Source organism: Dendrobates tinctorius, unplaced genomic scaffold (genome assembly GCF_039654945.1).
Source record: "Dendrobates tinctorius isolate UK_male_01 unplaced genomic scaffold, ASM3965494v1 ptg000143l, whole genome shotgun sequence".
In the NCBI taxonomy this organism is placed as follows: Eukaryota; Metazoa; Chordata; class Amphibia; order Anura; family Dendrobatidae; genus Dendrobates; species Dendrobates tinctorius.
Window position 1 is genome coordinate 41,634,735 of NW_027361810.1, and position 23,741 is coordinate 41,658,475.

The 23,741-nt window shown below is 47.7% G+C and overlaps 2 protein-coding genes across 7 annotated transcripts in view; both read right to left on the reverse strand.

Moving 5' to 3' along the window:
- The window catches only part of LOC141049390 (FAST kinase domain-containing protein 1, mitochondrial-like), a 57,189-nt gene extending 36,845 nt beyond the window's left edge, over window positions 1-20,344 (reverse strand). The window contains exons 1-3 of one of the 4 annotated variants that reach the window (XM_073545819.1): window positions 20,214-20,344; window positions 9,902-10,278; window positions 9,709-9,777 (exon numbers count right to left, since the gene is read on the reverse strand). In XM_073545819.1, the coding sequence (XP_073401920.1) occupies window positions 9,709-9,777; window positions 9,902-10,236 (404 nt within the window). In that variant the 5' untranslated portion in view covers window positions 10,237-10,278; window positions 20,214-20,344. The other 3 variants (XM_073545821.1, XM_073545820.1, XM_073545822.1) reach the window with 3 other exon arrangements.
- A 3,113-nt stretch (window positions 20,345-23,457) lies between these two features.
- The window catches only part of LOC141049389 (FAST kinase domain-containing protein 1, mitochondrial-like), a 35,034-nt gene continuing 34,750 nt past the window's right edge, over window positions 23,458-23,741 (reverse strand). For all 3 annotated transcript variants that reach the window (XM_073545817.1, XM_073545815.1, XM_073545816.1), the window contains one exon: window positions 23,458-23,597. In XM_073545817.1, the coding sequence (XP_073401918.1) occupies window positions 23,505-23,597 (93 nt within the window). In that variant the 3' untranslated portion in view covers window positions 23,458-23,504. The remainder of the gene's footprint in view (window positions 23,598-23,741) is intronic.

Consider the following 23,741-nt stretch of genomic DNA (forward strand, 5'->3'; position numbering starts at 1 on the left):
TAGCCATCCCAGGCGACTCAGAGTGTCTAGAGTGATTGAGACACTGACCTCGCAGTCTTTGAAAGTGGGAGACTTGACGAGGTCGTCCAGGTACGGGACGACTAGAATGCCTCTTGAGTGCAGGACGTCCATGGTGGCCGCCATGACTTTGGTGAACGTTCTTGGAGCCGTGGCGAGTCCGAACGGAAGGGCGACAAACTGGTAGTGGTTTTGGTTGACCGCGAACCTGAGAAACCTTTGGTGGGCGGGAGCAATTGGTATGTGGAGATACGCATCCTGTATGTCTATGGAGGCGAGGAATTCTCCCTGCTCCATGGATGCAACGATGGACCGGAGGGACTCCATGCGGAAATGACGGACCCGTACGTAATTGTTGAGCTGTTTTAGGTCCAGTATGGGTCGGACGCCGCCTCCTTTCTTGGGGACTACAAACAAATTTGAGTAGAATCCTCGGAATCTCTCGTTCTCGGGAACCGGCACCACAACTCCTGATTGAAGGAGAGAGGAAACCGCTTGGTGGAAGACACGAGCCTTTTCTGGTGGTGTTGGAGGAACAGAAAGGAAGAACCGGTTCGGTGGAACGGAAGTGAACTCTATCTTGTATCCGGAAGACACTATTTCCCTGACCCACCTGTCTTCTGTAATAGGCAGCCAGACTTGCTGAAAGAGTAAAAGTCGGCCGCCTACTGGTGGGGTGTCTTCCGGAGGTCTCGAGTCATGATGAAGTGAAGTTCTGAGGTTTTCCTCCCTTGGGTTTCGCTTGGCCTGCTTTCGACTGCCAAGCCCTGTCCGGTCGCTGCTGCGTCCGTGGGTTGTCTCTGCGTGGAGAACGGTTGCGGTTTTGCACTGGGCGCGAAACGGACCAGCCCGAGGAATTCCGAAAGGATCGGAATCGCGTCTGGTTTCTTCGTTTGAACGTGCGTTTCGGTTTTAGTTGAGGGAGAGAGGTACTCTTACCCCCGGTGGCATTGGCTATCATGGTGTCCAACTTTTCGCCGAAAAGTCTACCAGTAGAATACGGAAGTCGCGTGAGGGACTTCTTTGAGGCCGCATCCGCTTTCCATTCTCGCAGCCAGAGGATGCGTCGGATCGTGATAGCGTTTGATGCTATTCCCGCTACACCTCTGGCGGAATCCAGGGCTGCATGAATCATGTAGTCTGCTACCACTGCCATCTGGACCGCTTGGTCCGAGAGTTCAGGATTTGAAGCCTGAAGACCCTCCTGTAGTCTTTTGGCCCAAGCTAGGATGGCCTTGGCTGCCCAAACTGAAGCAAACGCAGGGCCCAGAGAGGCGCCTGCCGCTTCGAAAATAGAACGAGCCATGCGTTCTACTTGCCGGTCTGCTGCGTCCCTGAGGGTTGAGCTATCCGGCAGAGAGAGTAAAGTCTGCGCTGCTAGCCTAGAAACCGGAGGGTCCACTTCAGGTGGATCTGCCCATTGTTTGGTGTCTTCCTGTGGGAAGGGGTACTTCGCTTCCAGATATTTGCGATTAGCGAATTTTTTGTCAGGCTGCGCAAACTGTTTGGTAAGTATTTTCTCAAACTCATCGTGATTAGGGAAGACCTTAGGTGGTTTTTGAACACTTTCGAAGCAAATCCTATGTTTTGGGACTTCCGGGGGCGACTCTGGAATTTTTAGCACCCGATGAATAGAAGAAATTATGTCCTCAACTAGCGCTGTATTGCTAGGGGGAGAAGGTACCACGGACCTGACCGTTTCATTATCTGAGTCGGAGTCACAGATGCCCTCCGAATCCTGTGCCTCACTAAGGTGATCCCTGGAGGGCGACCTGGGGCGGGGGTCTTCTGTGGTGGGGGATCCCTGTGGTAAATTGCACTGTCTGTCTGTGGCAGGGGACTGCCCAGGAGACCTGGAATGACGCTGTCTCTCCCTAGAGGGGAACGATCTTGTACTATAGTGCGACTCAGGTGATCGAGACCTGTGAGTCCGCTTACGTCTGTGAGAGTCGGAAGCAGCATGTTCCTGAGACAAGCTGTCCGTTTGCTGTGTACCGTCCATAGCCGGGGTCCGACTCTGCAGAGCTTGCAGCAATGTAGCAGTTAGGTTGTCTATGGACTGTGACATAGACTGAGACATCTGAGTTGCCCATTCCGGCGTGGCCTGTGACACTGAAGCGTCAGTAGGGACTCCCTGGGGTTCTGACCCAGAGTTCTGGATGCAGACCCGGCAGTGCGGATACGTGCTGCCACTAGGGAGCGTGGCTTTGCAGGCTGTGCAGAATGCATAGAAACATTCCTGCCTGGTTCTCTTCCTTGAGCCCGGCATAGTGCACAGAGGCTGGCTATAAGGGATCGTACAGGGGTGGCTACGCAGAGGGAACCCACAGAAAGCCTTATAGGAAGTATAGATTCACAGCTGAGTAATGAGAACCCAGCTGTGAGCTTACCCCACCGGTGTGCCCCTAGGTCCAGCGCCGACAGATCCAAGTTCTGTGCCCCCCGGAGACCGCTGTGATGCTTCTCTCCTGGATCTCATCCAGAAAAAATGGCCACCGGGGCTCTGAGGAGAGGGAGGAGGGGGCGGAGAGCTGAAAAGGGCGCGCCGGGCTGTGTAAAAACGCGCCCTTTCTGCCTCAATCCGCCCCTTCTATGACACTCCAGTGTGTCATTTTTGGTCATCCGGGGGGCGAGGAAAAGGCGGCGGCTTCAGCTAGGCCGAAGCCGCGGTCTAAATTTGAAGCCTGATGCCCAGGAGGGCTCCAGAGCGGCGCGGTAGTCCGGGGGGGGGGCGGATTTGTACCAGACCCCCCCCAGAACGGTCGACTGGATAGCGGTGGGGGTAGCAGGGGTAGCGGTTTTTGTATGGGGGGCCCCTGAAGGGCTATGGAGCCGCTGCTGCTGCAGAGACAGGGACGCAGCAAAAGTCCTGTTTCTGCTGTGCCATCCAGTCCGCACCCTCCCCCGGCCCCCACAGGATCCCTCAGCCGGCCTGGGGTCCCTGGAAGCTGCGGAATGCTGCCTGATCTCCGACCCTACCTGAGGCGTCTCAACCTAATACCCCCTGCGGGGGATTAGGGAGGGTGCGTCTGTCACCGTCAGGGGGTCTTCATCCTCGCCTCGACCTCAACCCAGACCCCTTAAGGGTGTTGGGGAAGGAGGGGGGTCTCGACCTCGAACCAGGACCCGAGGGACTGGGGAGGGAGCGACATGGGGAAAAAAACCACCTCAACCTCAACCGGGTACCCCTAATAGGGGACCGAGGAGGGAGCCATGCCGGGAGTCTCGCTGGAGACCCACTTTTCTTCATCTGTATTTCCGTGAAAAAAGGAAAAAAACGGAAGAAAAAAGGTGTGCCTCCTTGCGACACTAATCAAAAACTGGAGAAGGCTGACGCCGTCCAGGGGTGTATACTGCAGAGGAGGAGCCAAAGTTAATCTTTTTTCAGATTATGCATAGTGTCGCCTCCTAGTGGACAGCAGCATAACACCCAAGGTTCTGTGTCCCCCAATTAGGCTACAGAGTAAATACAAAAAGCAAATTGGCAGCCCCCGATGTGCACACAGACCCCTACACACCCTGGTATGGGTGAACTGCCTTTGTGTGGTGTAATTGAGGTCTATAGGCTTAGCGCAGACCGAGAAAAAACAGGATTTTTGGGTTGCTTACCGTAAAATCTGTTTCTCGGAGCCTTCATTGGGGGACACAGAGACCATGGGTGTACGCTGCTGCCACTTGGAGGCTGACACTATGCACAAAAAAAGGTTAGCTCCTCCTCTACAGTGTACACCCCACCGACCGGCAGGAAATTCCTCAGTTAGTGAGAAAGCAGTAGAAGAAGCAACAGAATAGATTGAAAACAGAACAGACAACTCAACTGTAACTAACAAACAACATAAGAACAGGAGTTGTAGAACATGGGAGGGTGCTGTGTCCCCCAATGAAGACTCCGAGAAACAGATTTTACGGTAAGCAACCCAAAAATCCTGTTTTCTCTATCGCTTCATTGGGGGACACAGAGACCATGGGACGTCCCAAAGCAGTCCCTGGGGCGGGAAAACAAACTTCCATCAGGCCTGCAGATGCACCACCGCTGCCTGCAGGATCCTTCTACCTAGGCTGGCATCCACCGAAGCGTAGGTGTGGACCTTGTAGAATTTCACAAATGTGTGAACCGATGACCAGGTTGCAGCTTTGCAAAGCTGCAGCACGGAGGCTCTGTGGCGCACCGCCCAGGAGGCATCCACTGCCCGGGTAGAGTGAGCTCCAATTCCCGGAGGGGCCAATCGATGTTTGACCCGGTAGGCCTCCAGCGAGCAATGGTAGCCTTAGAGGCCGGCTGACCTTTCCGCGCTCCATCTGGAATGATGAAGAGAGAGTCTGTCTTCCGCAAAGAAGTCGTCCTAGCTAGGTAGACTTTCATCGCCCTGACCAAGTCCAGCTTGTTCAAGGAGCGCTCCCGAGGATGAGTTGGACCCGGACAAAAGGACGGGAGAACAATATCCTCATTCAGGTGGAAAGTGGACACCACTTTAGGAAGGAAAGAGGGCGGAGGCCGCAGAACTACCTTGTCCTGGTGGAGTACCAAGAAAGGAGAGCGGCAAGAGAGGGCCGCCAATTCTGACACGCGCCGGATGGAGGTGACGGCTACTAGGAAGGCTACTTTCCATGAAAGGAGGGCTAGGGAAACTTCCCTGAGAGGTTCAAAGGGAGGACCTTGCAGAGCCTCCAGAACCAGATTAAGATCGCAAGGATCTACGGGCGCTCGGTACGGAGGAGCCATATGAGCCACTCCTTGAAGGAAGTTCTTGAGCTGAGGACGGGAGGCCAACGTCTTCTGAAATAAAATGGACAGCGCCGAAACTTGACCTTTTAAAGAGCTGAGGGCAAGGCCTGCATCAAGCCCTGCCTGAAGAAATGCCAGGACAGAAGGGAGCGAAAAATGCATGGGCTGAATGTCGTTGGACTCGCACCAAGTGAAATAGGCCTTCCAGGTACGGTAATAAATTTTGGAAGACGATGGCTTTCTGGCCCGGATCATAGTATGAATAACTCGACACGAAAAGCCTGATCGCTTCAAAACCTCGGTTTCAACAGCCACGCCGTTAAATTGAGCGGCCGAGAATTGGGGTGGCAAATCGGACCTTGAGACAGCAGATCTGCCCTGTCTGGAAGCTTCCAGGGGGCGTCCGCGAGAAGGCTGACGATGTCCGCGAACAAAGACCTTCTGGGCCTATTCGGGGCGATGAGAATGACTGGAATTCCTTCTGCCTTGATTTTCTTCAACAGTCTGGGAAGAAGAGGCAGGGGAGGGAATAGGTAGGGTAGATCGAACTGCGACCAAGGAATGGCCAGAGCGTCGGCGCCCACTGCGAGAGGATCTCGAGCTCTGGATACAAACTATGGGACTTTCCTGTTGAGGTGAGAAGCTAGCAGGTCTACGTCCGGGGTTCCCCAATGACGGCAAAGCAGAAGAAATACCTCCTGATGTAGGGAACACTCTCCCGCCACGAAACCCTCGCGGCTGGGAAAATAGGCGGCACAGTTGTCCACGCCGGGAATGTGCACCGCGGATATTGCCGGGACTGAAAGCTCTGCCCAATGAAGAATCTTGGACACTTCTGCCAGGGCTGAGACACTCCGTGTCCCCCCCTGGCGGTTGACATATGCCACCGCTGTGGCATTGTCTGTCTGAATCCGGATAGGCAGGTCCCTGAGAAGACTTTCACAGTGAATGAGAGACCGATAAATCGCTCGTATCTCGAGGACGTTGATCGGCAGAGCTGACACCTGAGTCGACCATCGACCCTGAACAGTGTGATTGCGGAACACTGCCCCCCAGCCGAGGAGGCTGGCATCCGTTGTCACAATCTGCCAGTGGATAGGAAGGAATGACCGTCCTAGGGAGATGAGAGGAGACGTCAGCCACCAATTGAGGGACTGCTTGACCTGATATGAAAAACTAAATGGACGGCCCAGGGAAAGAACAGACCTGTTCCACCGAGACAGGATGGCGTGTTGGAGAGGTCTGGAGTGAAATTGGGCAAAGGGAACCACCTCTGTCGCCGCCACCATCTTTCCCAGGACTTTCATGGTTGTCCGGAGAGATGGAAGTCGTATGATCTGCAGCGATCGTACATCCCGCTGCAGGGAGCAAATCTTTTCTCGTGGGAGAAAAACCCTCGATCGACAAGTGTCGAACAATAGACCCAGAAACACAAGGCGTTGTGTCGGAACAAGGCAGGACTTCTTTTTTATGATGAGCCACCCGAAATTGGACAAGGTGTCGAGGACGATGGTAAGACTTTGGTGAGCTTGATGAAAGGATGGAGCTTTGATCAGAATGTCGTCGAGGTACGGAAAAAGAACGAGACCTCTGATTATTAACAACGCCATCAACGCCGCCATGATCTTTGTAAATACTCTGGGTGCGGTGGCAAGACCGAACGGCAGTGCAACAAACTGGTAATGTTCCTGGCGAATCGCAAAACGCAGGAATTTCTGATGGCCGGAGAATATGGGAACATGTAGATAGGCATCTTGAATGTCTATTGAAGACATGAACTCCTGCGTCTCCATGGAAGCGATTACCGACCAAAGAGACTCCATTTGGAAATGACGCAGTCGGACTCTCTTGTTGAGTAACTTGAGGTCCAAGATGGGGCGAACTGTACCGTCTTTTTTCGGCACCACAAACAGGTTTGAATAAAACCCTGTGAAACATTCTGATTCAGGAATGGGCACAATCACTCCGGAACGGAGCAGAGAGGCGATGGACGCAAAGAACCTTGGAACTAAGGCAGGATCTTTTGGAGGTCGGGACTCGAAGAAACGATCCCGGGGACGAGAAACGAACTCTATCTTGTATCCTGATGACACAACTTCCCTGACCCAAGCGTCCTCTACTGAAGCAAGCCAGGCGTCTCTGAAGAAGAGGAGTCAACCTCCCAATTGGGAGGGACCCTCGGGAGTTCGTTGATAGTCATGCTGATGTGGACCGTCCAGATCTGGAGGATCTGCCCTGGGAGGAGTGAGATCGCCGGGAGGGAGTGGGTCTGAAGAACACCTTTTTTCTATCCTGGCGTGCCTGCGCTCTCTGTTGGTTAGAGGAATTGTCTGCCGTATTGAAACGGCGGAAAGACAGAAAGGGCCGAAACTGACGTCTTAGCGGAAGTCTGCGAGGTTTGGACTGAGGGAGGAGGGAACTCGTGCCTCCAGTGGCGTCTTTAATAATCTGGTCCAGCTGGGATCCGAAGAGATGCGCTCCCTGAAAAGGCAGATTGGTAAGGGACTTTTTCGAAGACAAATCCGCCTGCCAAGCCTTGAGCCAAATTGTACGTCGGATTGCCACAACGTTGCTAGACGCCTGGACTGCGCAAGACGCGGCATCCAAGGAGGCTGAGAGCAGATAATCCCCTGCATGGGAGATCTGGTTGGCTAGTTCAGTCAATTGCTCTGGTTGGGCCTTATCTAGGATGCCCTGGCGGAGATCCTCTGCCCAAGTGGCTATGGCCTTTGCTACCCAAGATGAAGCGAAGGCTGGGATTAGCACCGCTGCAGCCGCTTCGAATGTTGACTTTGCTAAAGATTCTATAATTCTATCATTAGAATCCTTTAGTGACGCTACACCTGAAATTGGGAGGACCGTGTTGTTAGACAGTCTGGACACAGGTGCGTCTACTGAGGGGGAAGCGGACCAGTTGTCGGTGAGCTCTTTGGCAAACGGGTACAGCACGCCGAGGCGCTTCCCTCTTTGAAATCGCCTGGTCGGATTTTCTCTATCCCTGGTAAGGATCTTGCCAAACTCAGAGTGGGAGGCGAAGACCCTGGCACGTGTTTCTGCCCGTCTGAACGAAACCTCCTGTTCTGAGGATTTCGCAGGGGAGTCTGAGATTTTGAAGGTGTGGTTAATCGCAGCAATGAGGTTCTGTACCGTAACCTTCATGTCCGCGTCCTGGTCCGAATCCAGCTCTAAGATCTCTTCGGATGACACATCCGAGAACGCTTCACCTGACTCAGGTGAGGAGGCACGGGAGGGCGACTGCTGGGAAGGACTATGTGGGGATGTGAGGTCAGGAGGGGATCCCGGCCGGAGATCCTGTCTGGGCCTTTTGCGGCTTCTGCTGGCTGGCTCAGATGGAGCTTCATGTGACCTGATGGACCCTGCAGAAGTGTCCAGGGGCAACTTATCAAGGATGGCTACTAGGGACTGAGACACCCTGGTGAGGTCTGCCACAGATTGAGAAAGAGACGAGGCCCAACCAGGAATGGGGGGGTTCGCTTTCACGTGGCGCATTAGATGGCTCCTGGACGGGGTCATGCTGAATGGGATTGCTGCAGTCCAGGCAGAGGGGAGTAGGCTGACCTGAGGGAAGTTTGCGATTGCAAGAGGAGCAAGCGAAGAACTGGACTAGAGAGCCCGTGGGGGCCAGTGGGCGGCCACGCTCAGCTTTAGAGTTAGGCATAATGAAGGAAGAAAGGAAGGACCCTGAAGAAATGCCGGAAGGTTGGGGGACAGAAGGCAGAGGAGGGTGTCATTCTGCAGTTGCAGAGATACTCACGATCCGGTGTCCCCAAAAGTGCTGATACACAGCTCGTCTGAAGAAGCAAGGCCCCAGCAGAGTAGAACGTGGGATTCCTCTGTGTCCGGCTGACAGGCTGAGAAAATGGCGGCAGCCTGTGGATAAACGCGCGCCTTCACACGAGGATGGGTGGAGCTAGCTGCTGAGCCAAGGAAGGTACCGCCCGCTGCCCACCACAGGCTCTGAGAGGCGGTGGGTGGTCCTAGAACGGGCGGGAGAGAAGCCCGCCTATGAGAGAGAGCGGGGGGCGAGGCCGCAACGTCAGAGAAGGCCCGAAATGAAGCCGGGGACTAAATTAATGGCGGCGGCCGCCTGTCAGCGCGGGTCGGCGCGGAGGTCTCGCAGCATCGCCGCGGCCACCTCCCTACCTATCAACGCTCGATTCCTGCGCTACCCCTGCCGAACGCCGAAGAAAGAAGGAGGTGGGGAAGCGCAGAACAAGGCCCATGCAACAGCCGGGGCCTGTACGGATGCGGCGGCCGTTGGGAGGCGCGGGCGGCGCAGAGACCCTACAGTGCTCCCCTGGCGACCACTCCCAAGATTCCGGAAACCGCCAGGGGGCTGCAACTTGGACTGCATACTCACCCTGTGATTCGTTTGCAATAAAGGTACCTGATGTATCCCACGCTGTCTGCGTCTTTTGTGGTATCCGCGCCTCATCCGACCGACAGCCTCTGGTAGGCGAGTGGGTGGAACGCGGGGGGCGAGGACTCTCCGGATCGCTGGCACACACCCGTGCTAAGCTGTGGTCCCGCCACTGAGAGCTATGAGGATACGGGGTGGCAGTACACGCCGTACTCATAGTCTCTTTGTGGGAGTACAGTTGTGACCATTCACTCTGTATCCCTCCGGAAACCTGAAAAGAAACGACGCACATCGAGGTAGATATGGGTCTAATGAAAGACCCGTGTCCACCTCCTACTGACACTAAGCTAAACTGAGGAATTCCCTCCCTGTCGGTGGGGTGTACACTGCGGAGGAGCAGCTAACCTTTTTTTGTGCATAGTGTCAGCCTCCTAGTGGCAGCAGCGTACACCCATGGTCTCTGTGTCCCCCAATGAAGCGATAGAGAAAAAAAAATGTAACGAGCAATTCTTTGATTTGATGGTAATGTTTTCCTCTAAACAATTATTATGCCATAATCAGAAATAGGAATGAATGAAGTCACCTTTCTAATCTTCTCCAGCCTTCGAGTACGAGCTGCTGTATTAATGCATCGTGTGCCGCCACCTGAAACCTGGAAATTACATGGAACGTTAACGCAGCAGAATGCGGACCCCCACACTGGCGAGACCCCCAGATTGGTGATGAAGCTTAGTTGGCAGATGACAATGATAATGGACAGAAAATCAGTTTCTTACCTTATTAAATTGTGCAAAATATCCACCAGTTCTCTGTCATCTAGAAGATGAGTCTTGTTCTGTGCTAAAGTGCGAAGTTCAAGAAATTCCGGATGATCTGGAATTTGCCTAAAAGTTCTATATTTTTCTGTATTCCCCTCCTGGAAATCCCACAGCAGATTCATGGCGCAGCCCACGTGATGGACGGTCAGTGCCGATCTGTTCATGCCGAGCAGCTGGAACACCTGATATTCCGTGGTGCACGTCTTTAACTGGTCCACTAAGGAATCCGATTTTACAATATGAGTCTGAAGGAGTCGCAGCGATAACCGGAGGGGACTCCTCCAAGGAAACATGGCGGCGATCTATAGAGGGGCTGGCATTGTATTTCTATACCCCTAGAATAAAAGTGTCATGGGGTCACTTATCATCAACGTAGATTAGACTATAACAGACTTTATCATCTCCAGGGCAATTCTTGGCAAAGTCAGTGTCATAAGGGCTCATTCACACACCCGAGAAAAGCAGACCACTTTTCTCATACATGGAGAAAGATAAAAAGGTTTCTCCACCGAATACATTCTGACAATCCAGCCTATGTTTAAAGGGGGGTGTCCGGAATTTAAAAAATAAAAATTAAGCAGCTTCAGCGCTGTTGCTTTGGTGGTCCTCGCCAATCACTGTTTATAGAATCATAGAATCATAGAATCATAGAATCATAGAATCGTAGAGTTGGAAGGGACCTCCTGGCCATCTGGTCCAACCCCCTGCTCAAAGCAGGATTCGCTAAATCATCCCAGTCAGATGTCTGTCCAGCCTCTGTTTGAAGACTTCCATTGAAGGAGAACTCACCACTTCTCGTGGCAGCCTGTTCCACTCATTGATCACTCTAACTGTCAAAAAGTTTTTTCTAATATCTAATCTGTGTCTCCTCCCATTCAGTTTCATCCCATTGCTTCTAGTCTTTCCTTGTGCAAATGAGAATAAAGTTGATCCTTCTACAATGTGACAGCCCTTTAGATATTTGTAGACAGCTATTAAGTCTCCTCTCAGTCTTCTCTTTTGCAAACTAAACATTCCCAAATCCTGCAACCTTTCCTCATAAGACAGGGTTTGCAGACCGGTCACCATTCTGGTCGCTCTTTTCTGAACTTGCTCCAGTTTGTTGATGTCTTTTTTAAAAAGTGGTGCCCAAAACTGGACACAATATTCCAGATGAGGTCTGACCAAAGAGGAGTAGAGGGAAATAATGACTTCACGTGATCTAGACTGTATGCTTCTGTTAATACATCCTAGAATTGCATTTGCCTTTTTTGCTGCTGCATCACACTGTTGACTCATATTCAGTCTGTGATCTATTAGTATACCCAAGTCTTTTTCACATGTGCTGTCACTTAGCCCTATTCCTCCCATTCTATATATGCTTTTTCCATTTTTATTGCCCAGATGTAGTACTTTGCATTTCTCCCTGTTTACTTAAGGTGATGACATGCTTTAGATATACGTGACCTCTGTGACCAATCACTGTCCATGCCAGCCTCCGCATTAAGGCTCGCAACTGTATGCAGCAGCCACATACATGTACTTATTAGTGATGAGCGAATGTGTTCTGATTAGGTGTTATCTGAGGATGCTCAGGTTCTAACCGAGTGTCTTTATCGTGCTTGAAAAATATGTTCGAGTCCCTGCGGCTGCATGTCTCACGGCTGTTCGACAGTAACAACACATGTAGGGATTGCCAACAAACAGGTAATCCCTGCATGTGTTGTCGCTGTCAAACAGCCGCCAGACATACAGCCACGAGGACTCGAAAATATTATTCGAGCACGCTGAAGACACTTCTAGCACCCGAGCATGCTCAGGTAACACCTTATCCCAGCACGCTCGCTCATCACTACTACTTATTTTATTAATGTAGCAAAGTACACAATGACTGTTGGGGATGGGGGAAATTGCACACGTGAGTATTGTCTTTTGGGTTTTTTTTCTAGGGGGGTTGGGTTTTCGATTTTTTGCATTTTATTGTTATCGCTTTTCTACTGCTACTTTGTTTTTTAATTATCCTGGACAACCCCTTTAAGCCCATGTTTTTCTTGCTAAAAACAGATCCAATGATATATGATGGGGGGGGGGGGAAATGTGTGGTAGGTACTTATCATAAATTATTAGATAATAATTGCTTTCATTTTTTTTTCCTACAAAGTGAAATCACCACTTTTACTTTGCATTAAAAAGGGTTTTCCACTTTTATAAAAGTGGTCCAGAATGATCTGAGTTTAGCTAAAAAATAAAAAAAAAAAGAAAGCACTTATCCTTCCTGGGGCCGATCGCTGCTCCTCCAATCCCTGCAGCGATGACATTACAACCACAGCTCAAATCACCGAGCTCAGCAACTCGGGCCGTCTACATCCTGAATCAGCAAAGCTGCTAATCTAACTGATCGTCTGCAGTGGTGATGTGACCTGTAGTTGTAATGTCACCAATGCAGCCAAAACGAAAAGATAGGAGCAGCACTAAACCCAAGTATGGGGGGTAGGATTGGTTTTATTTTTTTTCCACTAGTATCGGATCGTTTGGGGACACCGCTTTTCTAAAAGTGAAAACCCTCTTTAACAGCAACGGGTCATTCCATGGCAAGTGGACCAGTGGTCCCCACTCGACCTTCTCCGATTTTACTGAAAATTTATAAGGATGTACATGTATGTTTGAAAAGAGGTTCTGTAAATTTTTAGGGCCAGATCTCAAATACATTGGGCACTGTTGACCTTTCACTGGAGGTTCCACCAAGCCTGCGGCTTCAGCTAAGAGGATTTTGCAAACTTTGGCACATAGCCATTAGAGTTCTATACTGGCTATGATGCTGAAATTTGGCATACTGGCTCACCTTTTGCTGCTAAACACGATAAAGTTATTACCGGCTATGACAAAACAATATTTCGGCCGCAATTTTGTGTCAAACTAGCTTGTAAAACGCGTCGCATAAAATTTATGCCAAACTTTGCCCATATATAACTCAAGACCAAAAATCAATAGTAACTGGTGCTTTGCCCTGTACACCAAACATCTACATGACTTTGCATTGCTGCAATATCACGGTCAAAGCATATGTATTTGTGGAAATATTCACACCCACATATGATGAAAAACGTTAAAAATACGAATTTTACCTATTTTTAGGTCAAATTTCTCAAAAAGGGTACCCCTAAAATATATTAATTCTGATATCATTAGAAAGAGCACATTTTTCTCTACAAGGATCATTGGTTTTTTTTTGGAGTCTCTCAGTTTAAGAAAAGAAAAATGCCACTGAACATGGTGTTATTTATGCGCGTAATGCATTGATTTTGTGTTTGATTTTCAGATTCTATCACATGTTACAGAGTTGTATTGTTGCTAGCAATGTCTATTATAACCAAAAACCTATAAACCTTTTTATTTATGAAAAGTTATTGACTATTGTTACATTTAAGGCTGTGTGCCCACGTTGCGTTTTTGTAAGCGTTTCCGCAGCGTTTGTGCCGGCTCAGACGCTGCAGAAACGCTTACAAGATGCTTCTAATTCATTAGCATGCGTTTTTGGCTTTTTGTGCCAATGCATGCGTTTTTAGCCGCTCAGGAATCGCTTAGCGGCTAAAAACGCAGCATGCTCATTAATTCCCGCATTGCTGAGCGTTTTTAGCCATCCCCAATGATCCCAGAAATCGCGTGTCAAAAACGCGTCAAAAATCGCGCAAAAAAAGGCGCGGAAAAAGACGCGCGTTTTCTGGGAAAGGGGATCCTTTTCCTGAGCGTTTAAAAACGCTAGCGTGGGCACATAGCCTTAATGCATATATTATTTATTTTTTAGTGATGGAGAATGAAATTGATGAAGAATCAGCCCAGTGCTCTATCGGCCTTGTGAACAATTCGAAGTACCACCTTAAGACATTCACCCACAGCAAGGATGAGTTGAAATTATTTACAAGGTTTGGATTGGATGAACAGAAGTTGCTGCATCGACGAGTGGGACTAAATTTTGACGAACATTCACAAATCTGTTTACACCATGAAGCTTCATTCTTGACCAAATATGAGCATTTGCAAAATCGTGTTGCAATCCTTTTGGGAAGAAAGGTCATAACACCAAAAAGAATTTGCGAGCTATCAATTTGTTAGCAGCTGATGTCGAAAAGAATTTGCTAACAGGAAAAAAATCAGCTGATCCAGTTTCCTCTGAATCAGATCCAGATGGAATGTTCTCCTGAAAGTCTAAATTCAAGCTTAACATCCATTGGCATCTCTCCTCTGAAATATCCACGGGTAAAGGGGGTTTTACACTAAGCAATATCGCTAGCAATATCGCTAAAACGTCACCGATTTTGTGACGTTATAGCGATATTGCTAGCGATATCGCTATGTGTGATACTTACCAGCGACGGCTCCCCCGCTGTCCATCGCTGATCGCGCGAGAATGTCCGTCTCCATTTCTCGTCGGGCGCTTCCTGCTGTGACGACGAGCGACGCTGGACGCGGGCGGGAGGACGCAGGATCGCTGTGTGTGAAAGGTGAGTATCGTGCGCTGCGTCGCTGCTGCATCGCAGTGAGATCTTTCTGTATGAAAGCTCACTAGCGATCATTTAGCGATGCACCAGCGATCCTGACCGGGTCGGATCGCTCGTCGGATCGCTGGTGCATCGCTAAATGTAAAAGGGCCTTAAGCCAGCGGGATTCACTTGGATATGCAAGGAGAAAGATAAGCCAGGTACAAAATGCATTTTCTAGCAAGATTGCTTCAATTGGAGGGCTTGAGCCGAAAGACATTGAGCAAACAAAAACAGCACAGTGCAAAATGTGTCTGGATTACAATCACCTTTTGGCAGATTTGAAGCAAAAGCTGCAGGTGTCCAGTCGGGCAGAAAAGGTCCAAATCTTGACATTAGCACCTAAAAGTTGGTCCATTAAGGCTATATCAGACGAATTCGGTGTCTCTGAACGAATGGTCAAACAAGCTTGAAAGCTTAAATGTGAACATGGGATCTTAGCCTTACCTAGAATCAAGTGTGCCAAGAAAGTTTCTGAGAAAGTGAAGAAAAAGGTGCAGGCATTTTTTTGAGGATGAAGAATTCAGTCGAATGTGCCCTGGTAAATAAGACTATGTATCAGTGCGAATAGCAGGAGAAAAAAAGCAGATGCAAAAGCGACTATTACTGAGCAATATGAGGGAAATGTTTGTTGCCTATCGGGATCGGAATGGCCCTGAAATTGGATTTTCCAAGTTTTGTGAGCTTCGGCCAAAGTGGTGCGTAACCGTTGGATCTGCTGGAACACATTCCGTTTGTGTGTGTACACTTCACCAAAATGTCAAACTAATGCTTGCAGCATGCCCAATCAATGATGACTACAAAGAGTTCACATGCAAAATGGTCTGTGGAATTGAATCCAAGGACTGTATGCTTGGCCGTTGTGATAAATGCCCGGGTCCTGAAGTTTTAAAAGAATTTCTAGACAATGTGTTTGTCAACAGTGACCCTGAAGATATTATTGAGTTCAAACAATGGATCACACTGATCGAGACACGCTTGATACCAAACAACTGACTATAGAATATTTCATTGAAGAATTGGTTTTGAAAATTTCTAAACTTTGTAGCCATCACTACATCGCCAAGCATCAAAGTTGCTATCTGACATCGTTGAAGGAAAATCTGAGACCTGGACAGCTTGTGATCCTTATGGACTTTGCTGAAAATTACTTATTTATTGTTCAAGATGCCATTCAAGGTTTCCACTGGGAAAATAGTCAAGCTATAGTACACCCATTTGTAATTTACTTCAAGGAGTTAAATGGTGAAGCTGCGCAGAACATCAGCTTGTGCATAATCAGTGATTGCTCACGACATGACACAGTTGCAGTCCACACTTTCTTAACAGTAATTGTGGAGTATCTCAAGACTCTCATCTATGGGATTCGTCATATCCACTACTTCAGCGATGGATCTGCAGTCCAGTACAAAAATGTAAAAAATGTTCTCAACTTGTGCTACCACAATGCTGATTTCAATATCAGCGCTGAATGGAATTTTTTTGGTACCAGTCATGGAAAGTCGCCCTGTGATGGGATTGGAGGGACAGAAAAGAGGTTGGTAGCTCGTGCCAGTCTTCAACGCCCAACTGAAAACCAAATACTCACCCCGGTGGATTTATTCAACTTTTGCAACGAGCAACTGCATGGAATCAAGTTTTTTTTTGTTCCAGAAGCATACAGAAGCATACAGTCTAGATCACGTGAAGTCATTATTTCCCTCTACTCCTCTTTGGTCAGACCTCATCTGGAATATTGTGTCCAATTTTGGGCACCACATTTTAAAAAAGACATCAACAAACTGGAGCAAGTTCAGAAAAGAGCGACCAGAATGGTGACCGGTCTGCAAACCCTGTCTTATGAGGAAAGGTTGCAGGATTTGGGAATGTTTAGTTTGCAAAAGAGAAGACTGAGAGGAGACTTAATAGCTGTCTACAAATATCTAAAGGGCTGTCACATTGTAGAAGGATCAACTTTATTCTCATTTGCACAAGGAAAGACTAGAAGCAATGGGATGAAGCTGAATGGGAGGAGACACAGATTAGATATTAGAAAAAACTTTTTGACAGTTAGAGTGATCAATGAGTGGAACAGGCTGCCACGAGAAGTGGTGAGTTCTCCTTCAATGGAAGTCTTCAAACAGAGGCTGGACAGACATCTAACTGGGATGATTTAGCGAATCCTGCTTTGAGCAGGGGGTTGGACCAGATGGCCCAGGAGGTCCCTTCCAACTCTACGATTCTATGATTCAAAAGAAAAAATTGACGAAATACGGGTAGTTCAAGAGGAAAGGTTCAAAGATGGACATACAATTGCTGGAACAAGAGAAAATCACCAGTTTGTGCCAATTGATGACAAAAAGATTCGCATTTCAAGGGTGTCAAAAGACCCATCATCTTTCATTGCCCATGTAGATAGATCTGTCAGATCAGAAATGCCTTTTGTGCCAATTGCAAACCTCCAGCCAGGGCAATACATTGCCTGCATTTACGATAGGAACTGGTGGATTGGAAATATTTCTGAAATTCAGTCGACGACCATGATGCATTAATAAATTTTATGCATCCTCATGGACCAGCTAGCTTCTTTCACTGGCCTGTGAGAAATGATACATGCTGGATTCCCGAGCAGTCAATCATTGCAATAATTCCAGCACCAGCTGCAACAGCAATGGGCCGACAATACAGCTTCTCTGATCCGATTATGTTGCAAATTCAGCAACAATTCCAGACCACTTAGACTGAACATTATGGCTTGGGAACCAACAAAAGATACCCAATATTAGGCTTGGGATCCTAGGCAAAGACACCCACCCTCAGGCTTCGGAACCTGCGATAAAGAGACCGCCCGCGGCTGGCCTTGCATGGCTATCGGCCATGGCTCCTAGGCGATGGGGCTGCCAATTCTCGAAAGACAGCATTATTACAATTCTTAATAGGATTATAATACCAATTCTTAGGGAATTGGTTGTGGTATAACCACCATGGACCAACGCAAGGGTTTTGAATAGTGCAGTTACCATTCATTGCATATTAATAAATAACACCATGTTCAGTGGCATTTTTCTTTTCTTAAACTGAGAGACTCCAAAAAAAAAAAAAAACAATGATCCTTGTAGAGAAAAATGTGCTCTTTCTAATGATATCAGAATTAATATATTTTAGGGGTACCCTTTTTGAGAAATTTGACCTAAAAATAGGTAAAATTCGTTATTTTTAAGTTTTTCATCATATGTGGGTGAGAATAGTTCCACAAATACATATGCTTTGACCGTGATATTGCAGCAATGCAAAGTCATGTAGATGTTTGGTGTACAGGGCAAAGCACCAGTTACTATTGGTTTTTGGTCTTGAGTTATATATGGGCAAAGTTTGGCATAAATTTTATGCGACGCGTTTTTCAAGCTACTTTGACACAAAATTGCAGCCGAAATATTGTTTTGTCATAGCCGGTAATAATTTTATCGTGTTTAGCAGCAAAAGATGAGCTAGTATGCCAAATTTCAGCATCATAGCCAGTATAGAACTCTAATGGCTATATGCCAAAGTTTGCAAAATCCTCTTAGCTGAAGCCGCAGGCTTGGTGGAACCTCCAGTGAAAGGTCAACAGTGCCCAATGTATTTGAGATCTGGCCCTAAAAATTTACAGAACCTCTTTTCAAACATACATGTACATCCTTATAAAGTTTCAACAAAATCGGAGAAGGTCGAGTGGGGACGATTTTTAAAACTGGTCCACTTGACATGGAATGACCCCAACATGCACCTCAGCACTGAAAGACTTTTTCATTGCTTTTTGCTTCATACATGCAAAGTTGAGCAACTTTCTAAATAATCTTCATTCAAGCTGAGTGCTCTGTAAAAACGGTACAAATCCATCAGCGCTCTTGCTCCCTTTACTCAGTGTGAGGCCTAACTCACACGTCCGATGTTCTAGTACGAAGGTTATCACTCGTACCTGTGATAGTCTATGGAGCCATTCACATGTCCACAATTTTTCGCAGATGGAGCGGTCCGCAGAAAATGTCGGAGACATGTCCCATTTTGATTCGAGGGTTGGATCCAAATCGGTAATACAAGTCTATGGGTTGGTGAAAAAAAAAAAATGGACAGCACTCAGATTACATTTGAGTGCAGTCCGATTTTCACAGACTGTCGGAAAGGAGAAAGCGGAGAAACTTTTTTTCTCCACGTATGAGAAAAACTGATGACACTCGGACCACACGCTGACCAAATTAATCGATCCAATTTTGTCAAGTAAGATAAAAACGGAAGTATGAATGAGGCTTTAGATAACGCAGGAGCAAGAGGAATTTACACAAATCTGCAGCAGAGAGAGAGAACAGAAAAAACAGGCTAATAAGGCCTGTTTCACACTTCCGTTTTTGTGTCCGCCAAACGGATCTGTTTCCGTTTTTTTGACGGAAACGGATGCCAACGGATCCGTTTTTTTAAAAACGGATCCGTTTTTTTGACGGATCCGCGGTAACCGTAATGGAAGTCTATGGGACAAAAAAACGGATCCTGCAAAAAAATGGCGGATCCGTTTTTTTACGGAAAACAACGGATTTTGACGGATTTGAAAAAACGGAAGTGTGAAACAGGCCTAACAAGCAGGAAAAGCATATGGAACTGAAACTGTTAAACTGTAAAGCGCTGTGGAATATGTTGGCGCTATATAAAGATTATTATTATTATATGGATAGGAAATAAGGGCAGAATGAAAACTGTGCCGATACATAACAATAAGTGAGAAAACAGAACCCAGAGTATAAACAGAGCCAACATCCAGCCTGTATTACAGGGAGAGACACTCTTCAGAGCTGACATCCAGCCTGTATTACAGGGAGAGACACTCTTCAGAGCCGACATCCAACCTGTATGACAGGGAGAGACACTCTTCAGAGCCAACATCCAGCCTGTATTACAGGGAGACACTCTTCAGAGCCAACATCCAGCCTGTATTACAGGGAGAGACACTCTTCAGAGCCAACATCCAGCCTGTATTACAGGGAGAGACACTCTTCAGAGCCAACTTCCAGCCTGTATTACAGGGAGAGACACTCTTCAGAGCCAACATCCAGCCTGTATTACAGGGAGAGACACTCTTCAGAGCCAACATCCAGCCTGTATTACAGGGAGAGACACTCTTCAGAGCCGACATCCAGCCTGTATGACAGGGAGAGACACTCCCACAAGAGAGAAGGCTACAACTTGGATCAGTCTGCAACTAACCTGTCAGGGGCTCTGTGGATGAATGAAGATGGCAAACTGAAACTTAAAGCAATTTTATTAACTAATTGAATTAATATTTTCATTTCCATAGCTGTTAAAGTAAAAAGTTGTGCAAATGTTGCATCTCTTGCGATTTGTAGCGTGATTAATGCCACATATGACATCCTTACATCGGAGGGATATGTTCCACGGTGCACACACCATTGCTGGGCAGGATTCTAGTGGGATCGTTTTCCTTTCCATCCCATAATTGATCAGATTTATCATTTACTCCATTCAGCCCTCATTGCACCAAAATAAATCAGATCTCCTCACAAATCACTGCACAAGGCCGGAGCCTGACTATAGTTCATGTGCGCCGCAGAGTCGCGTTTGTGACGTCATCCTGCAAGCCCTGCATTACATACACGTAACCCCCCCCCAATGGATACGGTGACTGTGAGACGAGGACAGGTGCAATTGTAGTGTGCGAGCGGAGTAAAGGGAGACGCACAAGTGTGCATGTGGTACGCTGCGTGGTGCACACGGTGCGGTCTTACGCTCATGGACGGTCGAGGATCCCGGCAGGATTCCTGGTAACTGCCGAGTTGACTTTCACTGACGATGATTCACGTGTAAGGGAAGCGCCAGGCAAGAGAAGCAGATAACCGAACTATCGATTGTCACTGACGGGGATGTCGCCTGCCACCTGCTGGTGACCCAGCGTATTGTGCTGGAGGACAGAGAAAACACAGTTGCCAATAGCAACAAAGCGGGTTATTTTAATTTTACCAAATCAGGAAAAATAAAATAAGATCTATAATATCAGACTTGATGAAGGTGCACTAGTGACACCTCTTGCATGGTATTTTACCATTATGCTTGCGCTCGTCCCGAAACAGGAGGCCATAAATAGTTTGGTAGTAAAATTCTGATGAGAGATTTCCTTTATGTTACGAAAATACTTGTCGGTGTTTTGTTTTTGTTTGTTTTTAGGGGGCGTGGGGTAGGGGTTGTGCGCAAGAAGAAAAAATAAATTCTGGCTGTGATAAAAGCCAGTCTAGATCTATACATGGGGCGGCAGACAGGTCATGGTGCCCGTGCTCACCCGTCCTTTGCTGCAAGCATCAATACTGGGCATGATGACGTGTGAGCATCAGAACCGTGCAATGAAGCAATGGCAGAAGGGGGCCTGGTTTTCTTATATCTTAGGCTAGTTTCACATTAGCGTTTGGAGGCGCAGCGGACGCTCGCCGTGAAGCTCCGCCCCCTGCCACTCCTCCTCCGGTCAGCTCTGCCTATAGGCGCATGCCGCTGCATGCGGCCCCTATCTTTAGCATTGGGTGCGCAGGCAATGCGCAGGTATGCTTTGGCACCAAAATGCAACACTTTGCGTTTGGCGCAGGTTGCCGCACCGACAAAAGGACGCATGCGGCGGCAAAAGCATACCTGCGCACGGCCTGCGTACCCAATGCTAGATACAGTACGCAGGCCGCATGCAGCGGCATGCGCCCATAGGCAGAGCTGACCGGAGGAGGCGCGGCAGGGGGCGGAGCTTCACGGCGAGCGTCCGCTACGCCTCCAAACGCTAATGTGAAACCAGCCTTATGTGGACTGCTGGGCTCACGCGTCACTTACTGGGGATGGTACGGGATGCACTATGGTAAGAAGACAAGCCGGCAGAGTGATGTACAACGTTCAGCTGGGAAACCTCAGATCCTAGCAATGATGTGGATGTGACAGGTACCATCAAACTAAACATTACACAGGAAAAGTATGTAGCCCCCTTTGTGGTGATGGAATTTCCTAATAGGAATGGGCTCTATCAGCAGGATAATGCCCGTACCACTCTGCAAAACTTCATATCACGCTGTGACTGTCTTCGGGAAGGAAGGAGGGCCTCAAACTGCCCCCCCCTGGAACTGGGACCCTAACTATCCCTGTCCCGGGGGTACTCTTGAAGGTATAGAGGCCTGAGTCTCCGACCTTACTATGCTCCTGATAAACCACAAAGACAAAACAGGGCTAACAGAAAACAACAAACATAGAAACACCAAAGGTAAAGAGGTATATAGAGAAGCATAGGAATGTACCAACCAAATAGGAATTGGACAATGAGGAAAGCATACACCCAAAAACAGCACACAGCAATCACCAGTAGCAACAATGATCTCCTAGTCAGCACAGCATCTCCAAGGAGCTAGGAAAGAAAGATTTCACTGGCAATGCAGAGAAGGTCTGGCCAGGTTTAATAGGGAGAGGGAATGACCAGATCAGAAGCAGATGAAAATGGAGCTGCAAGTATCTGACCAGCATAGAAAAAGTTGTTAACCTCTTCAGCACCAAAATAAGATCTTTGAACAAATTATTAAACAACATGTATGCAAGTACCTGGATAAGACTGAAGTGATTAAACAGAGTCAGCATGAGTTTGTAACGAATAAGTCACGTCAGACTAACTTAATTTCCTTCTATGACAGAATCACTGATGGGTGGATCAGGGAAATGCTGTATACAGTAGTATATCTTGACTTCAGCAAAGTATTTGACAAAGTATCTCACACAATCCTTATTGAAAAAATGGCTAAGTATGGAATGGACAAGGCAACTGTTAGGCTACGTGCACACGCTGCGGAATGGGGTGCAGATACTACATCTGGGCAATAAAAATGAAAAAAAGCCTATACAGAATGGGAGGAATAGGGTTAAGCAACAGCACATGTGACAAAGACTTGGGTATACTAATGGATCACAGACTGAATATGAGTCAACAGTGTGATGCAGCAGCAAAAAAGGCAAATGCAATTCTAGGATGTATTAACAGAAGCATACAGTCTAGATCACGTGAAGTCATTATTGCCCTCTACTCCTCTTTGGTCAGACCTCATCTGGAATACTGTGTCCAGTTTTGGGCTCCACATTTTAAAAAAATGACTTCAACAAACTGGAGCAAGTTCAGAAAAGAGCGACCAGAATGGAGACCTGTCTGCAAACCCTGTCTTATGAGGAAAGGTTGCAGCATTGGGGAATGTTTAGCTTGCAGAAGAGAAGACTGAGGGGAGACTTAATAGCTGTCTACAAATATCTCAAGGGCTGTCACATTGTAGAAGGATCATCTTTATTCTCATTTGCCCAAGGAAAGACTACAAGCAAGCAATGGGATGAAACTGAATGGGAGGAGACACAGATTAGATATTAGAAAAAACTTTTTGACAGAGTGATCAATAAGTGGAACAGGCTGCCACGAGTGGTGGTGAGTTCTCTTTCAATAGAAGTTTTCAAACAGAGGCTGGACAGACATCTGTCTGGGATGATTTAGCGAATTCTGCTTTGAGCAGGGGGTTGGACCAGATGGCCCAGTAGGTCGTCCCTTCCAACTCTACGATTCTATGGGACACAAACACACAGGCGGCCAAATGAAAGATCTGAGATTCACAGTACATAGTGATCGTCTAAACCCTAGATCTCCCAGGAGGACGTGACAGGTACATGACAAAAGTTCAAGGTGATGACTTGGGCTTCAAATTACCCAGATGTCAATCAGATTGGGTGTCTGGGACATGCAACAAAAACGGAGTCTGATCCATGGAGCCCGAACCTCACAACTTTAAGGGGAGGGGTAGGCGACATCACCTGCTCCGCTTGCTTCTTAATTCGACAGTGAACGGAGCCAATCTGCTCATATTATCTTGGTGCCAGATACCAGCCATGTTTCTCTTACGTTGTATAGCTACATTTATTGACCTTTCGCCAAAAATCATGTTGTGCAAGTACTGCTCCTTTATAATAGAACAAACACATATATTAATTAATACAAAATAGACTTTATTTACAGGGTTGCACAAAACATTTCACAGTTCACTAGCAAAGATCTTTTTCCGGAGGTAGTTAACCCACGATTCCTTTGTTCCAAGTTCCATTGAATTCCATTCAAAACTAGGGATCTGTAATAGAAAACTAACATGTAACTGCAGGAAATAATCTATAGAAAGTGTCTTCGAGATTAAATTTTAAACAATATGTGTGCACATATATACACTATATACACACACAGACTGACACAGGAGAACATGCTATTATACAGACAT